Source organism: Apteryx mantelli, chromosome 6, assembly GCF_036417845.1.
Source record: "Apteryx mantelli isolate bAptMan1 chromosome 6, bAptMan1.hap1, whole genome shotgun sequence".
NCBI classification, from domain to species: Eukaryota; Metazoa; Chordata; class Aves; order Apterygiformes; family Apterygidae; genus Apteryx; species Apteryx mantelli.
In genome coordinates this window covers 16,984,167-17,004,520 of record NC_089983.1, presented here as the reverse complement: position 1 = coordinate 17,004,520, position 20,354 = coordinate 16,984,167, and the positions used below count along the sequence as shown (strand labels likewise).

The 20,354-nt window shown below is 34.8% G+C and overlaps 1 protein-coding gene across 1 annotated transcript in view; it reads right to left on the bottom strand.

Annotated features, from left to right (window-relative positions):
- The window catches only part of DNAH7 (dynein axonemal heavy chain 7), a 122,426-nt gene that overhangs the window by 19,102 nt on the left and 82,970 nt on the right, over positions 1-20,354 (bottom strand). The window contains 8 exon segments of the mRNA XM_067298619.1: positions 290-379; positions 3,472-3,666; positions 4,835-4,961; positions 8,870-9,205; positions 9,946-10,079; positions 13,311-13,388; positions 13,390-13,502; positions 14,428-14,582. Of these exon segments, the coding sequence (XP_067154720.1) occupies positions 290-379; positions 3,472-3,666; positions 4,835-4,961; positions 8,870-9,205; positions 9,946-10,079; positions 13,311-13,388; positions 13,390-13,502; positions 14,428-14,582 (1,228 nt within the window).

The window sequence follows — 20,354 nt, the reverse complement described above, 5'->3', positions numbered from 1 at the left end:
AAAATTCTTGAAATAATATTAGGTAGTAGTATACCTGAAGTAATCATAGTAAAAAGTCCTTTAAAAAGCCTTCTTAAAAATGTGCAGTATTCTTCTGATAGTGTTCATAAGTGTGTTCATAACACTTTCAAACTTACTGTTTTTTTTAATCTAATTAATTCCTTTTTTTAGTAGCGTAAAGTATTGTAAAATGACAGTAGACAACACAGATGAAATGCATACTTACAAACACATTTGGTTTCTAAGAAAGGCAGCAAATTTTGGGGCAATAGGGAAGTTTTGTACTTACTTTGTCAGGTCTGAGGCAGCGAATGATAAGCATCCTTTGGAATTCCCCCAACTTTTGCCACTCTGCAGGAAAATCCTCATGCTGAGGATCCTAAAAGCATATATATATATAAGCTTTATTTAAAGCATTTGTGAATTATTTAGGGTAAATTATCTTTTAACTCAGCACATCAATCTGTATGTATTTTTTTTCCTCAACCTGCAGGAAATGGGTTTACATGCTCAGTCTCCTCCCCCCCCCCCAAAAAAAACCCAAAAAACTTTAAATATCTTTAACTAGGAGACAAATGAGAAATTGAAGTCCTTTGTAGATGTGTTTAAAAACAAACTCAAACTTTTTTCTTTAGGAAGAAAGTGGAAGAGGGATGGGATGGAGGAAACCTGAAAATGCACTTTACCTCCCTCTTTTTGTGCTAGAGTTGAATTATGATGGCAGTCTTTAATATTACAAGACACGATAATGAGTTCAGATGCATCTGAAATGGTATGATCGCATAAGACTCTTGTCTTAAAGAGACAAATGAGTGCAGGAAGACAAGAATTGGAAAGTTAAGTCAAATAATGCACCAGGAAACATAGCTTGTAAATGGCCTATGAATAATTTGGCTGTTACTACTGCAACTACCAGTTGGGAACAGCAATGGTCGGGCAGAGCACATGTTAATTTCTTACTAGATTGCAGTATAGCACCAGTTGGGTGTACCTTTCTGGAAATGGGTATTACAGCTCCCCCAGGGAGCTACTTAGACTTGCTTGTAAAGAGTTTTACTCAGATGTATGTAGACAGACCTGAAGAACTTGCATTCTGAGCGATTTTGATTTAGCAAATCAAACCACAATGGAGCATATGTTCTCCTGAGGACCTGGAGCCTGGCTCCCTCCTCCCCCAACTTCTAGTTGCTTAATTTTAGACTGGAGTCCAGAATGCTGTACTATTTTTCTGTGAATACATGGGGAAAAGTAGGTACCTCAGAATGCCGTCAATATCAGCTGTTGAACAGTTTAGCTAAAAGTTTACAAGCTTGGTAGAAGTGAACCCATGGGAATAACCTGAGGAGTGAAGGTTGCACTTAAGACTATTGAGTTATGCCACTGTGTAGAAAAATGTTCATTTCTCCATGAGAAAAGAGATCAGTAGCTTTGAGATTAAATCAGCCAGCTGGGGGAGAACAGATTTTCAGTTCCTTCTGCAAGTTGTGTGATACAACTTTAGCTAAAATGCAGGGAATCTTTGAATCAGGAAGTTGAATTGAAGAAGTCTCCCCTTCTTTTGGGTGCAACCTGAGCTACTGCAGTGGGAGGAGAAAATCCTTCTCAATTCATGAAAAACATTCAGAAACTTATTTTCAGTTTATGGTTTCTCATGACAAAGTGACTTGAGCAACACTGAATATTTTGTGCCCTCTCTTTCTCTCTTTCACACATACCCACATCCACCTTTACCCCTACCAACCAAAATGCCCTTTAGTTAGATTTGTATATCACTAACAGAACAAGAAAAACTTCTGGTTATGTATTAACGGGGGATAAACTATACTGGTGTGAAAAAACAGCACCTGTGAAAGGAATCTTCCCCAAGACCCATTAACTAGCATTTTGGAATATTCCACTGCATTCACATAGAAGTACTAAAAGTACTAGTATTAAAGCTAGGTATGTAATGAAAATGTTTTTGCATATTATGAATAAAAGACATAGTAAGTCTCCCATATCAGGACAGTAACAGACAATGTTATTCACTGATCTAGCACTCAAAGTTCAGTAACCGAATGCTACGGTCTTCAGTGTTATTGGTTATTAGATTCTATATTTGCTAACTGATGACCTGATTTTATAGACCTTATTTTATTGAATGACACTTGAATTGAAGGAACTTCCATTTATTTCAGTTTGGCTGTTTGAATGCACACAACTAATGCAGAAATCTCAAGTCTTTACTTCTGAAAGTCAGCACCTTTTATTATATTAGGCATTGCTTTTAAAAAGCCATAATCTCAGAGTGCATAATGAAGTAGCTTCTTCAATCTCTAAATAGAGATTGAAGACCATCATTTTTCTGGTTTTTTTCTAAGTGACTATTTCCCAAAGAGGAATGAAAGCCCTTGACTCGCTATTGTGTAACATCTTTTTTGTAAATGCCTAAGGAAAGCTTTCTCTCTGCTATTTGTCTGTCACTTGCAAGCTGGACAACTGAAGGAGCTGCAGTAGTTTCTTCAGTTTCTCATTATACATTTATGAGCATCACCAACCAAAAATCCATTTTGTTCCTCTCTAGATCATTTAAGTTCATCTGTTAAAGCAGAAGCTAACCTCTAAATCCTTGACATTTCCAGTGAATAAAATGCATGATTAAACCTTTTGAAGTGTGTGTAAGAGGTCCTGGGTCCTTTAATGATGAAAAGTTATCACTGATATTCAAAGTGAGAGAAATAGTCTAGCTGACTGGCATAAATGGATAGCATTACCCAAATGCTGGAAGTAATTACAGTCAGATATGGTGCAAGTAACAAAGCAGAAAAACTTTTTTTTTAAAGCATTTGTTGTTCAAGAAGCATGTGTAAAGATAAACATACGTAACTTTACATATCAGGAAGCAGATGGGGGGAGTGTGGTTTAAAAAAAAAAGTAGTTAATAGTAAGATTAAAGATAAAACAACTGCATAATTGCAGAGTAAAACTCATCTAAAGAGCTTAGATTTTAAACAAACAGTGATAAAGTCCCTTAGGCAATAGCAAGCCTGTATCAGGTCACTGACAGGAGTCAGAAATAGAACACAGGTCTCCTGAATCCCATTCTGGTTCCTCTGAGACTTTTTTTTTTTTAAATACACACTTATTCAGGAGAGCAGCAGGTTACATAGTAACATGAAAAGGCATTCTCAAAGCATGGTGAACAAATGCATAGACTGATGAGGCACAAGTGGCTGTCTTAAATTTAGCAAGTTTTCACTATCACCCTGTTTTTTTTCCCCCATCAGAATTCAATTCAAGTTGTGACTTGCTGTTCAGAAGCCACCTGACAAATTGGCAATAATCTACCACTACGCACCATTTGCTTAAATATTTACATTCAAATATGCAAGAAAATACCATGGAAAATGACAGCACTTTTTTTTCTCTGAATAAATATTTGGTATGCATTAATTAACTTATGAACACAAGTAATCAGGAATGTTAACATACCAAGCTGTCATATACCAATTTCCATCCATCCTTCAGTTGCATAAAATCCTTACGAATGTTTTTGAAGCATGGCAAGTCTTCTAGTTGGCAAATTTCATCCCATGATTTTGGAGGAAGCCAGGTGCATGGATTGGAGAAGGGATTGTCCAAACCAATCCCACCAGTCAACAGAAATTTCCACTCGTTCTCATTAATCTACAATGAAAGACATCACACTCAGAACTAAATAAATAAAATCTAATGGTTTTAGTGCATTTTGTAGGAAATCAATACATTTATCTAAATTCTTACATTTGTTGAAAAAGCTTCCATACAAATGCTAAATTCCAAAATATTTAGTGTCTGGTTTTCAGTTAAGCATGAATTTATGGAACTGAAAAAAACAAAGTCATGAGTGAATTTTAAGATTCATCTTCATTCCTAACTTGAGGAATGAATGATTTTAACAGACTAGATTTTTAGACAAACCTTTATTTGTTAAACTCATTCTTCAATTCCCAAAATGTTGAAGGAAACAAATACAGAAATATTTCAGGAAATTGCACATCTTGCAAACTTTTCCCATAATTCAGGTCTGGATATGAAAAACATATCAGCCCATTAGAGGTTTCATTTGTTTCTCAATGCTCCTTTATCTCAAAATTTCTTTGATGGCTTGAATTTGTAAATCCAAGTCCCTGGAAATGGGGGACTAGAGTGTCCAGTCAGCTCTTGAAAGTGTTCATTTCTAGGTATTCCCCAATACAAAAATTTCAGGAATGCTAATATATGTTAAATCTGAGAGAAACAATCCCAATACAACTAGAAATACTGTTCTGCAGACAATAGATATGGTTAAAATGGGTATATTTCACTATCAATTAAAAAAAAATCCTAGTAAGGAATTACTAGAATTCAGTACAAGTATTTGATTTTGAGCAATTCTGTGTAAAAATAAACATGTTTAACCACTGTAAGTGAAAAAGATGAGTAGTTTCTTAAATCAATAGTTACACTGATAAGCTCTTAGATCTCAGAATATATTACAGTAAAATTTTGCAAAATGTTGACTGTAAGAATAACATAGGCTGAGTTTTGGTTTAAGCAATGTTTAGAAAAACTGTTATCATCATCTAGTTCAGTTTTGCCAGTCCTGTTTGTTTATTCTATATTTATATTTATTTTATTCCAGAGAATCTTTTTCATTGCTTATAACTCCTTGTTAAAATGAAAATTAAACAGTGTAGAATTATGGCTTAAAGTATATTATAACTATATATAAGTTCATTTCTCTTATCTATCCTATACATTCTTATTACTGATAGCTTGTATATGCCATTTAATGTATATCATATCAAACTACAATTATTCTTTTATTACTAACCAATCTTTCATATTTCAGGAGATTCACAGTTAGACAAAAAGAGAAGAGCAGCTTGTCCTTTTCAAGGAGTGAGCAACAGACATTGACATAAAGTGAGTAAGTAAAATGATCCTTGAGAATCTTCAACCTACAAGTGTCAAAATACAAACTTATATTAATACCACTCTAAAGTCTGTACACTTAGGAAACCTATTACAAACCGTTTAGATCTCCCTTATTCTAATATGTGGTCTGGTCAGTTACCTCAAAACAATCATTTAATGCATGTACCACTTTTACCACTGAAGTAAAATTACATTTTAGTAACAAATGATTTTGGGGAGGGGCTGAAAAGAGCAATGATCCAATAATCTTAAAATTCATTAAGAATATAAATAGTAAGACCAAAACAGCTCCTCTTTAATGGTTACCTGAAATACATTTCCCATTCTACAGAGTATTTTCTTTAATATAGTATAATACAAATATAATAAAAACATTGATTTATTATCAGTAATTTCCACTAAGAAAGTTTTGTCTTACATAGTAAGGTTTAAATTTAAATATTTCTCTCCAGACAAAGTAATGAAAAATCCCAAGGGCTTAGATATGCAGTGTCTGAATTTGCAGCATTACTTCAAACACTTCTTTCAAGGTAATAACAAAGATGTGGAGGGGTCCAATAGCTTTTTCCCAGCTACCTAGGTCACCTATCCCCTGGCAGGGTACTCCTCCAGGTCAGACATGGTGATAATTCAGAAATCTAAATGTGATCTACTTAAATTAAAATGAGAAAGGATTTTGAAAGAAGATCGAGATTGAAAAAGAACTGTGTTGAACGATCTGTGGCTCCTTTCCAATCTTGTGTTTCCATCTATTTTTGTCTTCTTCCATTTAGCTAACAAGGAACAGGACATTTTTAATAATATTAAGGCAATAAATAAATGCTCTTTTTTTTTTTTTAGTATTTTTAAGTCCTCTCAAAATTACTCGTTCATCACCAGTGAAACAGACATACACACATTTTATGCACAAAATAGGACACAAAGCTGGCCATTTGAAAAAATGAAAACTTTTTCAAATGTTAGAAGTAACATGGTTTGCATTAGAAAAGAATGATTAAAAAAATGTAAAATTTTCAGCACAGAACATTTATTAAAAAGAATGATTAACTAGTGGAGATAGCCCAAGACAAACCGTCTTAGGTGAATCATTAATTCTTGGGGAATTTTCTGTGCCTTGGTGGGTCTGTCTTCCTCTGCTTTCAATGGACAAAATTATCAAAACAGGCCTATACCAATCATTCCCTGGCAATGCATACTGTCAGCTGGGATTAAGCTCCTGTATCTTTATACAGCTGCTGACAAAGTTTTAATTTCAAAATGAGATGAAAATCAATTTTTTTATTTACAATTAATTTTGATTTAGGCACATAGTTGTGCAGGGTTTCTTAGAGATATTAAATAATAAGATTTAAGTCAAAGACTGAGGTTTATAGAACATATTATCTTATTGGTAAAAGATTATCTTGAATTTATAACTCAGTAGTTATACCAAAATATTAAGCTCTGACGTAAATACTTAGTAATACCTTTGATAAAATAATTATGCTAGACTTAGACTGCACAGACCTTGAATGAATTCTAATGAAAAAATAGCCCTCACAATCAGTTTGTCATTAAACTACACACATTAAGTGCTGCCTTACTATGTACTACAACTTACTTGTACTTAAATAAAACACGAACAGTAACAGATAATTCAGTAATTGCTGTTTACAATATTAACTAGATTCATTTTCTATATAAAAATGGGGAAAGAAATTTCTCTCCCATCTTCTGTTCATTGGATGAACATGCAAGTAGTTAAACACTTGCATGTTCATATGTTTAACTTTATTTGGATGAGTAACCCCAGTAAAATTAATTATTACACAAGCAAATATTTAAGTACTTTGCTGAATCAGGCCATTAATAAGTGGCAAATTCCCAGGTTTAACCACTAAGTGAGAGGAAAACGTGATCAAAAATACCTGATCTTTTGCTGCTAGTTCAGAAATAACATCATTATCTTGCAAGAGTGGAGAAAAATACCCAAACCAAACAGATTTTTTGCAGTTCCTTGCAAAATAGATTGAGCCCCTTAAAACAAAGTAGTGATCCTAAAATCAGTTAACATCAGAAGATACTCTTATGATTACATATGATACATTAGGACTGCTTGTGCAGCCTCTAGTTGGCTAGTAAAAAGCATAAATAAATTCTTCTTCAAAGAGGAAGGGAACTTGACAATAAAGCCATTTCAATATTCCCAGGCTGTAAGTGAATCTCACGTGAAACTTGACACTGAACTCAGCTTAGGCAACAAATTAGTTTTAAAATGAGTTTACAGTGAAGTAAAACTAAACACTGAACTCACTTAATTGAAGATACAAAAACCAGTCAAGCTGGCCTTTCCAATTCTAACGGTTTCTTTGTTTGTTGTTTAGTCTTCAACTAATTTCTGAATATTTGACATTTATATGAATCATGAAATCACAGAATAATTTAGGTTGGAAGGGATTTCTGGAGCTAATCTAGTCCCACTTCCTGCAGGCTGAATTAGATCAGGTTGCTCAGGGCCACGACAAGTTTTGAATATCACCAGGAATGGAGATCTACAACCACTCTGGGTGACCTGTTCCAGTATTTCACTACCTTCATGGTGAAGAAGCTTTCCTTATATGTAACCACAATCTCCTGTGTTTCAACTTGTGTTTTTTGCCTCTTATCTTACAACCATGCACCTTTGGAAGGAGTCTGTCTTCTCTATACACTTCCTACCATGAGGTAGCTGTAGACAAGCAATAAGAACTCCCCTTAGCCTTCACAGTAGTTTCATGAAGAACTGTACAAAGCATAGCATTAAGTGTCGGCTCTAGCACCACAGGGTAGATTTGAACAGAGGCTGAGAATTTTGTAATCGTAGACAGATAAATGTCAAGGGATTCTAACTCCCTCATGAGTAACAAGTCCAGCAGAATGCCTCCCCTAGTCAAATTGTCAGCAGCACACTCCAGAAATTTCCTGGGTTGCTTATACCCAGCCCTACTGCAGAAAATCCTGGCAGATGCTCGATGGTTAAAATTCCCCCTGCGTACAAGGGCCTGCCTCCATTCATTAGGCCTCCTTCAGCTGCCTAAAGGCAGCTTCATCTATGTTGCCTCCCTGAGCAGGCAGACTATAGCAGACACCTACCACGACATCACTCAGGTTGGTCCGTTCTCTCAGGCTTACCCGTGAGCTCTCATTCCAAGGCAAAGCTCTGTTATTTGAGCAACAGATGTGAAGATCAAATAAGCCACTAAAGTAGAGGTTATTAGATGATGTGATGGAGCACTGAAAAATTCTGTTTAAACAATCTTTTTGTAGGTAATTTACTTCCAGGATATATTTTGAATAATCCTAATATGATCATAACAGTGTGGTCCATCACATGTAAAACTGATTTAGGGCTTGCTTTTACTATTAATTGAGCAAACAAGATAATTAATGATTACACAGTTCCTCCTGTTCTCATGAACAAGCTGGAAGAGGATGGAATACCCTACTACAAGACAGTAATCAGTGAATCCAAAAAAATGTTTGGATAAAAATTACTGCCTTGCCATTTCTAAGTACAGTCAAGAGCCCTTGTCACAAGACTTCCTACTATCACACCTGAAATGGAACTTGCTGTGAGAAGAAGCATCTTGCCTGCTTTTTGAAGACATACAAAGTCACTAGATGAAATGCAATATAAAATCAAGTGACTGGACCATTTTTATCTATGTGGTATTTTGTAATTTCACACAGGACTTGAGGTAGCAATAGCTAAATAGAAATAGGGGAATATATTACACTTGTAATATATTGTATCATTTTGTTTATATGAATAAATAGCCTTCCAGTAAAATATCTGACAGATACACATACAAAAAGAATATTTCAAAATGCAAAGCCTGGGACAACACACTTTGGACACATGTCAGTAAACAATAAATATCATTAAGTGCAAATGGAGAATTATCATTCTTACCTTGTTTGTAAAATTTCAGATTTCTCTGAATTATCTATAGACATGACAAAAAGGTTAATAAACCACATCAGTGAATACTGGTACATAGGCTCAATGTTGGCTAGATCAGCAATAGAAAAGAACAAGATAGACGAATGGACAGCGATAGGACGATAGCCCATACGTGTAGCATCAATCTTCTTTTCTGTCTCTTCAGCTACAGCTTGCTTTTCAGAAATCTCATTAGCCAGAGCTTTGGAGGAAGACAATATCTTAATAGCAGTTTCATCCTCCAAAATATTTCCTTCTGAAGCTGAAAGAACTTCTAAAATCTTGTCTTCTATTTCTTTTAGCTGCCTAAAGGAATATACAAGATTTTTCACATATGAAAATTACAGATGTTTTCTGTTAGTGTCTATAAATGAAGACAATACAGAATACGTGTAAATTCTATTCATGGTAAGAAACTTCCATAATAAGACTTTTTTTCTTATTAAAAATTCCCTTAAAATTTTTGAAAAATTTAGCCAATTTCAGGCCTTATGCTGAAGATGGACAGCGTTCATCTAAATGCAAAGGGAAAAAGTGCCAAACCACTTCTAATACTGAACATTTCATGCTTTGTTCTGTGGGGAAAGATTCCCTTTGCATGAAGACATTTTTAAAACACATCCATTAGTCTCTAATCAAAACTTGCGAAGACAGCAAGTCATATGACAACTTTATGAAAGGGATGCATAAGGGCAGAGGACAGGATCAAGAGTTACATTTTGCAATTACACAAGCCCAAAATTCTGCTTGCCCTTCAGCATTTTCTAATAGTTCCAGAAATAAGAAACCATGTCAGAGGAAAAAAGCCATGAAAAGTAGGAATATGAGTAGGAGCATGCATTCAAAATCAGCCTTTATCAGCCTAAATAGATGCCTAAGCTTGGGCCCTCAAAAATAACAGTCTTGAATTTCTTGTTAAATGTGATATACATTATATTCCCCAAAACAAATAAATAGAAAAGGTCTCTGAAATGTATTTCCTATGATTTCTATTTCCTTAAACTGCAATCTACTTCTATCCATACCAAGGGGAGTTATTTTGGTACCTTTTATTCTTGGCCCCTTGAAAGATGAGAGCTTGTTTTTCTTCTTCAAGATCTGGCCTTTCTCTTGCAACTACAATTCCAAGAAGCTGATCCTGCATTCCTTCTGAAGTTATCATGAAATTCAGTAATGTAACCTGGCAGAAGAAATATGTTTTGAAAGATAACACAACTATGACAAGATTCAGTTAAAATGTTTCTTCATTTCCAAGATGGGGAGGATTGTATAATGTCATGTAAAATGTTCAGCCAAAATTTGGGAGTAAATGAATTGCAGGTCAGGGTTTAAGATTGTGTGTTGGAAAGCTAATTCCAGGATTAACCAAAAAAGTTAACTATATAATATTAAAAAGCCCTTTGAAACAGAGCTGTGACAAGAATGCATAAAGTTTCACTCTGTTCCTCAAAATTACTTTAAAAATCTAAATGTAATATCAATGCTTTGAGTGATTAGTCCATAAAACGTGAAGGAGTAATTGACCTTCCCATTTGATACCTGTAGGCATCAAATAGCCTTCACAGTGAGAGCAGCAAAACATTCTTATGAAAGAAAGATTTAACATAATGTACAGAATTTGTAAATAAATTTGATAGTTTGCTTTCCAGAATTGTTGCATCTACTGAAAATGGGATGCTGACACAGTATTTTCAAAAATATATAGATACAGATCAGACAGATCACATTTTATGGTATTTAGAAACTTTTCACCTATAAAACGTTTGCTGTTCTCATAAAATAAGTGTTAATATACATGCTGAAGTTGTACTTCAAGCTATTATTGCCTCTGCCACATACATTTTGTCCCTTTAACAGCCTTGTTTGCATGCAATTTATGTTGTTATTATTACCAGGATATTTGTATTCAGCTAGAATTACGATAGCATCATGTCCTCTTTTTTCATAAGAAAATAACAGTGACTGAAAAAAGGCTTTAATATTTAAAATAATTGCCATGTCATGATAAAATATGCTGATCCAGAAAAAGCCACAAGGTCTAGTTGAGCAAGTGGCAAAAATACATAGTATTTTACATGAATAAAGGAACGAAGACTGCCTGCAAAAGACTACAAAGTAGTTTGATGAATGTAGTTCATAACTGAAAAAGTATCAGTTTTAACAAATTGACTAAGTAATAGTGACTAGAGATTTTGGAGGGGGGGGTGTACAGATGACCATTGACTTGCTTTTCAAATGACATTCACCTTGAGCGTAGTGATCAGTTAGAATACAGAGTATCTGCAAACTGAATTTGTCTTGATCTGATTCTTCCACTATTAATATCTGAAAGTTGTCCAAGTATTTGTAGAGTTTCTTAATGAATTTTGCTTGGAAAAATAGTAGAAAGAGTATTCTAACTTTCTTAGAATATACCACTAGTAGTTATTTATCATAGTAAGTCTGTTCTGAACAAATTTTAGAAGTACAGGATTTTGCTGCAGAATAGCACATCACACTGTTTTTCCACTCAGGAATTCCAAGAAGAATTCCAGTTATATGTGAGACTAAGAATCAGTAAGATCTTCATAATCATCACAGCCTAATTCTTCCCCATCTTCTTTAGCAACTTTAGCCCTGGTAGTCTAACAGGAAGTATAAAAGGGACCTAATGTTTCGAAACTATATAAGGGTCTTCCAGGGGCTCCATTTCCCTTCCTCAAGGTACTAGGTTAGCTACAAATAGCTTTATTAGTTAACTTTCAATCAGAGCTGCCATGATCTGAAAAGTTGGCTGGTTCAGACATTTGAACCTCTAAGGGTCTAAGGTTGTTAAGAGTCTCTAAGAGTCTATGTTTCTCTTTAGTCCTTGAGGGACAGAATGATATTTTTACGGACATGAGTAAGTCACCTTTTCCCCAGCAATGCTGAAGATTATCTGATTTTTTATTGGTTTCATACTCATGGTATTTCTGATTAATAATCTTCTAGAAACGGAGAAAAGCTACTCAAAATGGCTCATAACTGTAAATGCATAATCTATGTCTCTTCCTGGACTTCACCACATAAGTGACACAGGAATTCACTACAATCTTTTTCTGTGAAATATGATAACGATATTAACAACCATTCTGCCTGGACTCATTTCATTAGTTAGCTCTTGAATAATCTTCAAGGCAAAACCACCAAAGGATGTTGCTATTAGCTTCAGACCATGATATTTAAATAGTACTTTTCTGCCTACTGCTCCCAGTACCTGAGCTACCTTAGTCAGCTCAGCAACAGGTGGTGTAGCTAGAGCAGTACAGCTGGTAAGGGCCCAAAGCAACAGCTCCTCATTAGAGCAATTAACAACTTATGTCTGACTGCATGGAACCCAGTTAGAGAAGACGCATCTTTAGAAACTTCACAATCTGGGGGAAAAGACCGTACTGACTGTTGATTGGCAACTAGGAGACTGCGGTTGTCTGTTAAATAGAAATCTTTTCTTAAGAAAGAACTTTAATTTAGCTTTTAAATGTATATGTATTCTAAGAGTAAATCTTTTGGATATTTTCTGCCTTTCGTATTTCATCTTTTTTTCTGAACATGCAGCTAGTTACCTTCTTTGATAAAGATCTGTGTCTAGGTGATGTGACCTGTATTGAAGTGAACAAAAGTTACACCCTTTCACTAACTTTTTGTCCATTTTTCCTGCATCAATGCTCCTTAACAGTTGAAACTTAACCTACTGTTCCATTTTGCTGAATATCATATTAGTTTACAGACAAATTTTAGATTTCAAGATTCTGTGTTTCAGTATAGGCTATGTTTAACCAAAGTGTAAATTTTTCTATAAACAATCCTTTAAAAACAATAATGAATAGAAGGTTGAATAGATCTCCTGAGCAAGAAGAGTAAAACACTAGTTTTATTCTTTAAAGCAGGAAACACCTTTTCTTGTCCCTAACATAGAAACATAAGAATGGCTATAGCTATCAGATATACAAATCTGGAAATCTGTATTCTGTCCATAATAAACAAGGCACAATGTCAGGAATTGCTCAGACTCTTGTCCCTAACTAACTATATCACAGATGAAAATCCTGAATCTAAAAGCCTAATGTAGAGTTTGCATGTGAGGTATCTATTATATTAATTATTTATATATTTTTTATTATAAAAGTGGCTAAATAGCATCAGGAAATATAGACTGGGAAGGGCGTTAAAATTAAAAAAAAGTTTTAAATATCTCGCCGTACGAATGAATGACAGTACTGCAAGGTGAAATATTTGACTTGAAAATGTCAGCACTTCTAGATGACACCAGTATTCCAGCTGCATCAAAAAGAGAACAACATTGGCAGGGAAATGCCAGAAACTCCTCTCTGGTTGAGCCAAGGAATCATTTTAAATTAAAGCAGAGTTGCACATTCATTTTCAAAACTCTCACCTTAACAGATGTTTCAGGAAGATAATGGGGATTTCTCAGCTTAGTTGTAACATAAAAGCGAAAGTCAGGAGCATACTCAAATTGTGGAGTCTCCAAGGCGAATGCATATACTACCTGACTGCTTGAATGTCTGTTTGAGCAGAAGTGGCTCCAGGATAGGATCCAATTCTTCTCCAACATTCTCCAGTAGCACTTGAATATAACAATAAGATTCAGTACGATTTTCTTTGTGCTTATATTACTTAATGACAGTTATTTACATGTATGTGTAATGTGTACTTACAGTGCGCAAACACTACAAATACTAATCTACAAATATCTAGAAATAAGGTTAATGTTTCTTAGAGTATTCAGTTCTTTGAAAAATTAATCAGAGAAATGTACCTTTAAATCCTTTTTCTAATATTATATCAAGTTGCAGCTAGGCATCTAGAATGCTGCCAATATTAGTATGGATACAGACCAGCAATTTTAAGCAACCATTTTTTACAAGGGATCTGACAGCAAATTATTTGCCATATGCCACAGAAATCATTTTGGGTGCCTAAGTCTTTTATTTTCACTGTAAGCCTATGAGATTCTCAAAATTATGAGAGAAATAATGGAGAATAAATAATCCATTTCTTTACTTGTAGTCCAGTTATCCATTGAAAAATAACTGCAATTGTAACTATACACTTCATTAACTTATTTACATTTGAGAGTACTACAAGACTTGCCAAAAGACTACTGTACTGAATACAAAAATCATTAAATAATCGCAGCCTAGCAGTCTTGTAATTTATACACATCTTAAAAAGCCAAATAAAAATAACATTACTTTTTAGAAATAAAATAATTTATAACATAAAAACAAAGAAATGGCAAATCTCAAGCAGCAATTAAAAGATACAAATTAAATTGAAGATTACAATTAGATTCTGCTATGAAGTATTTTATAACCTGGGGTGAGGACTTCCACTATAGTTCTAATTTGACTGGAAAAGAAAGAAACAATCCTGTGTTTTTCCCAATTATGAGAACATTTGACGTTCACTGGCGCTTCATCATTTTTTAGTTAATTGTGCCCTCTCCAGGTTCTTCTGTAATTTACGCTTCATATTATTTAATAACTTACCAGGAGTGCCAAACTGAATGCAATTTTCCAGTGTTCTTACAAATTCAGGGTCACTGAGTTTGATTATAGGCAAACTATTGGCTTTTTCCATATTCTTTATCCATTTATTTGCTTGACCCTGAGGATCTATCATCAGAGGCCATCTTCTTGCATTACTGTAGGGGAAAAAATGATTATAAACTTTCAAAACTGAAATATAAGTTCTTCAAATGTATACCTTAAAGTAGTAAAGTGATTTATTTCCTTTTGTTATTAAAACAAAGTAAAGTAAATATGAAATCCCAGTGGACATATCCTGGGGTAAAACCCTTGATGAATTTACTGGGAGACAAAATATGACATTCGTCTTCCAAAGAAAGTACTCAGAATAATACTTTTTACTTCCTGGCAAGTTTAATTTAATTTTACAATTTCAAAATAAAAGATCATTCTTAAAATTTTGAGCAGCTTTAATACAGTCATAATATACATAATTTGCATTTTCTAGCAAATTAATGGAATTTTCTACTAAAGACAGATTTTATACTTTGTATAAGGAAAATATTTAAGCAGATTCAGAAGCATCTGTCTTTTAATCCCTGCTTTTAAGCAGCAACAGACACATAGAACTTTGGAATTCTATTTTCATCAAACTTAACTATTTCTCAGATTTTTTGCAGTATTTTTGTACCATATGTAGTTACATTATCAAGATATCTAAGACTAGTGACACATTTTAATGTGTCAATTACAATTGCAACAATAACCACTTAGAAGGTTTGTTTTTAAGCAGGCAGATATGAGAATTCTAAAATAAATTTAGTTCTAAAAGTTTGTATCAAGGGAACAGTCAGATCCCAAGTGTTTAAGACAACCAATGTAATCTACTATTCTAAGAAAAACAATACTTTTTTTTTCCCCCAGATTCAATGTAAAAAGTATTATTTCAGACTACTTCTACAGCCTTTTTATCTTAGCCTCTTTATCTTATTACAAGTCAGTTTATGCACGACATTGGTAAATTATTTATCATTAGTAAATTTTAAAAAATTAACACATCTCTCTTGAAAAATTCTAATTTTATTTATATTTTCACAAATAAAACTTGCAATGTAAACGTGTCTGCATCTCTGTTCTCTATTCTAGCTCACTTTTGTCCAATTTTCAGATAGTCTTTTCTTAGAAAGATGTTTGTTTTATGAAAGGTTTCCATAAATTGTCAGTATAAAGTGAGCCTTGAATAATGTTGCCAGTACTTACAATATAACTTAGAAAACATAATACTTAGACAAATCAAGTCCAATGCACTCTAGGTTCTTAAAGACTTAACAGTTTTAGTAATGCTGGCAGGCAAAACTGTGTAACACATTATAAACTTTGATCTTCTTTCAAAAGAGTAATATTAAAACACATAAAGCACAGTTTAAGAAGAGAGAGAAAAATCCTTTATAATCTCTATTACAATCCCTACTCCACAAACCTATTACTAAAGACTAATTGTAGTTGTAAGGCCTATTTATACACATGTAAATACCATAACACACACTAATGTGCATGTAACCCCTAATCCAAGGGTTCAGCCACTTGTGACCGAGGCCCAGTTCTGTGAAGCACAGCTGTATGACTCTGGATTATCTTTATTGAAAAACAATTTTTTTTAGAGCTGTGAGAGACTAGATAAGCTAAAAGTATGTAATATATAAAAAGCAAAAAACAAAAATTAAGGGGAAGTTGTTGAGTTGGGAATTCGTAACAAGAGACATTTCAATCTGAACACAAAACCGATAGAATGAAAACTTATGGAACTCCGAAATAAAAAGGTAGAGAGTGGTTTTGTTTGCAACTGATACAGCCACTCAGAAAGATCAAGAATAAGTCTTTTCCAAGATGCAATGGAGGCCAACACATCCCCACCTCAGTACCAGCCTTCTGCCTAGCATGAACTCATCAAGTGCTCATGATGCAATTATGAGCATATTGATGTTCAGCCTAGCAGTGTGTTAGTCCTAGCTACCTACCACCTATGTATATTAATCAAGAATAATTGTTTTGTACTCTGAAATTATGTATAATCCTGTTTGCAGAATCTTTGCACAATGAAAGGTGCCCAAATAAATGTGATCCCTGAGAAGAAGCAATATAGACAGAGATAGGGAACACAGGCACCTAAGGTCCTATGGACTAATAATGAGACTATGAAAGCAAGATAGCAGAAGTTTAGGGGGTTAAATTTTGGAAGAGAAATGTTCCATGTAGAGTGGTAACCTGCGATTATACATGGGATGCCACAGAGGTTCTTTCTATATCAAGGATCACAGCTTGGAAATGACCACACACCAGCTGAAGAAAGGATGGTTTTCCTTCCACACATAGAATGATTTAAGAGAAGGGGTCATCTGGAAGGGACCCTGTCCATCCCACACGAGAGAAGGAAGCTTTCAGCGGTAAAATGCATTGAGAGATTCAGGAAATGCATCTGTAATTCACCAGGATAGCACTAGGTCTAAGGCAGACATTAAGGCTGTTGAAATGTGGGCTTTGTGAAAGTTGTTGTAAATATTTTGACTGGTTTGATAAACACAGATAAGTAAGAACTTGGTAATAACATGGCAGGTCTAGGAAAGCAAACAGAGGATCTGAAATCTGAATGTTAGAGTTGAGGACAGTAAGTTATTGCAGCTGAAATGGATAAACTTGACCTTGAAAGAAAAAAGTTTAGATGAGTATAGAGGATACTTATGGCATCTGTCTAGTTGCTAAAGCTGAAGTATTATCCACACATCTATGTTTCCAAAGGTTAGCCCTATGAAGCACAATTTCAGCTGTTATGTATGAAAATCCAACATTCATTCTACTGTGAAAAAAAAGAATTATACAGATGCCCTTTAGTCTAGTCACTAATAGTTCATTCACCAGTGCTATACAGTATTAGACTCCTCAAGCAGTGAGAAGAATTTTCATGTGAACAGTAGCAAAAATTAAAGATTTATTTATGTTAGCAGGTTTCTGCAATAACATACTTTAAAAAAGATACATATGTAATAGCTGAAAGTCAGTAACAATGTATTGGCAAGTATACTAGACAGACCAGAGATGTTTTTTGTTTACAGTCATAGCAAAACCAAGTCCAAATAAAAATCATAACTGCTCATGCAAGGTCACAGGCTTAGCCCATTGTCAGCATCTGGTTCTGTATTTAATAAAACTGTGTTAGTGCCATATCTCAGCCATCAGTAGGCATATTAATAGTCTAAAGTCAATCATTAGTGAGCAATAGATATTTCTCGATGTTAAAATGCTGATGGTCAGTTCCCATGCTATGCATTGTCATACGAATCACCGACGTTTGCATTGATTGGGACAGCAATACATACCGGATGAACTCTGCCCAGGCGAATATAAGTCTGGAGTAACTGATGTGAGACAAAGATGTGTATGTATGAGAATACCACATAAGAATATAGAATCATCTTAAATTTGAAAGGCAATAATATTAGAGTTTTGTGGGATCCATACTTTCTTTCTATGAGGTACTGAGATATGAGAATTTGTTTCATTTTCCAAATAAGAATGAGAATATCTTAAAACGCACAGAACTTTCCAAAATGTTTTAGATCAAATAATATATCATTAGAGAAAATCAAAGTATTTTATTTAGATTTAACTTAAAATAATTACAAAATGAAAAACTTCAAAACAAAAAAGTGATTTCAAAATGAAAAATAAATCCTTCTTTATCAGAATTTTTTTCAACTTATTATAACACTACTGTCATACTACTGACATTCCAACAGGAAGCTCCAGTTTCAACAGCCAAGCCTTTAACTATAAAAAATATCAAATAAATTCCAATACCTCACACATGGAAGCAAGTTTCTGTTATGGACTCAATCACTGGATTAGTAGGCCAGTGAGGCTTGAGAAGAATCTGGCTGGTTTTTTTTCAGTTTGATTTAATACAAGCTAAGTTCTGAAGTTCTTTTTTTCACACTTTTCTTTCAAATGCCTTAGGCTATGTCTCAGAATCAATGATTCAGGTCTCCCAAGCTATTATAGGCTTACTAACACACACATTCTCTTACCAAAAACTTCACTGTGGCTAAATGCACTCTGCGCTTTTGAAACCCTGTTGTAGTGACAAGGCAGCAAGACAAAATACAAGCTTAGCAAAGGAGTTTCTGAACCACAAAAACTTTATTGTTAAAAAGTTCAGTAGTTATGAACTTTAAAACAGAACTCCTAAAATGAACACTGATCTGGACTGAATCACTCCCTTTGTATGAGTCTAAGATTTGACCAAGGATCCTAGCTCAAAAAGCAAGCATTAGATTCACAAGACAAAGTTTATGCTTTTAGATACAAGTTCAACATAAATACATTACTGGCATTAACTATCTCCTCTCCAAATGTCATAGACTCCTAAACTCTGTATTTTTGCTAGCAAAGCCCTGTGCAGTTGCCTCAGTTTTGATCATTAGGCGTAAGTGATGAGCCTACAGATCTTTCAGTATTAATCTCAAATTTGAGATAAGCCACAAAATAGAAGATCACCAATTTACACTGCAGGATATGATCCAGAAGATACCATACCTATCCAGAAAAGGAGGTGCTGGTAATAATTACACCTATTTCCTAAAGGATCATTAGTTATGTCTCTGTATATGGATTTCAGAGCTATCAGCTCTCTTGCAGACGTAAACATCTAATCCAGCCATTTCCCACTGCACTAAGGGATTCAACTGGTCCCATACACAATCCCCGTTTCCCATGCTGGTTGGGCTGCAGTGCCTCACGGCCAGCCTCACATGCGGCGCTTTGGTCACACCACAGCACAGAACACTTGAAGCATTACGGGATTACTGGCACAGTACCTATCCCACAGGTCTTTGCATCTACTTATCCATAGCCTTCTCTAGCAAACTACACATGCTATACACAGTATTTGTCCGTTTTGTACGTTAACAAGTGATCACGAAGATTTTTATCATAGCTCTCATCACAGCATGTTTTTAGAGCCCAATCCTTTTCCTGAAATCATATGATCCTTATTTGGGCCTGAAGCATGTTAGCTTTAAGTTCTTTAAGGACCAGGCTGTGGGACAAGACGACGACTTTGTGCAGTCCCATTCATACTGCCTATTAAAGGGGTCCCTCCGCTAACTCAAACACCAAAGCTCTCTTGGCTTTTGTCTAGGAAGATGCCAGGTTGTTCTGCTCCAGAAGGGATCCTGGGAATAACTAGTCTGCATGAAGTATTGACAATTAGGGGGACAGGACCTTGAAGAAAACAGACTCCAAGTTGTCAGCAGAGATATACCTGTTCACCCTTCATCCAGTATCAAAAGCTGTCACACGGATGTAGAAGAGCCATATCTAACTCCCAACCATGCCTGAAGTGATCTGAAAGCACGCCCTTCAGAAATTAGAAGAGTGCCGTAAGCCAGAGGATGTTGCCTATCTCACCCTTTCTTGTTGAAGCTGTTTAGCAGTGCACAGAATAAAAGGAAAGGAACAGAGGAAGAAACTGGCAGACAGAGTGGTTAGGATCATCATCGGTAAGAAAGAGATCAGAATTTCAGTCCCTATAGTCAATAAGCTTTTCAAATATTTTATATGAAGTCATTTTCATTCCTTTTCTGGCCCACAAATTCTCTCTGTTCTAAGTTTTTGTACCTCCCTTACTGCCTTCAGTGAAAGATGTATACGGGCCTTTTTTTTTTGGTACTGTGCCGCAGCATCACAAAGATGCAACTCATCAGTGTACAAATCAACACTTCCAAACCATCAGGGTTTTAAATGCTAAAGATGTAGTTGCAAGCCTGGATGTTAAAACATTGTACCAGTTAGCAAAATAAGCATCTGGGAAACTATTTATAGATAAGGGACCAAAACATTATCTATAGTATCTCCAGTGGCATCTTAGAGAAAATATATGGCTCTCAAAAAAA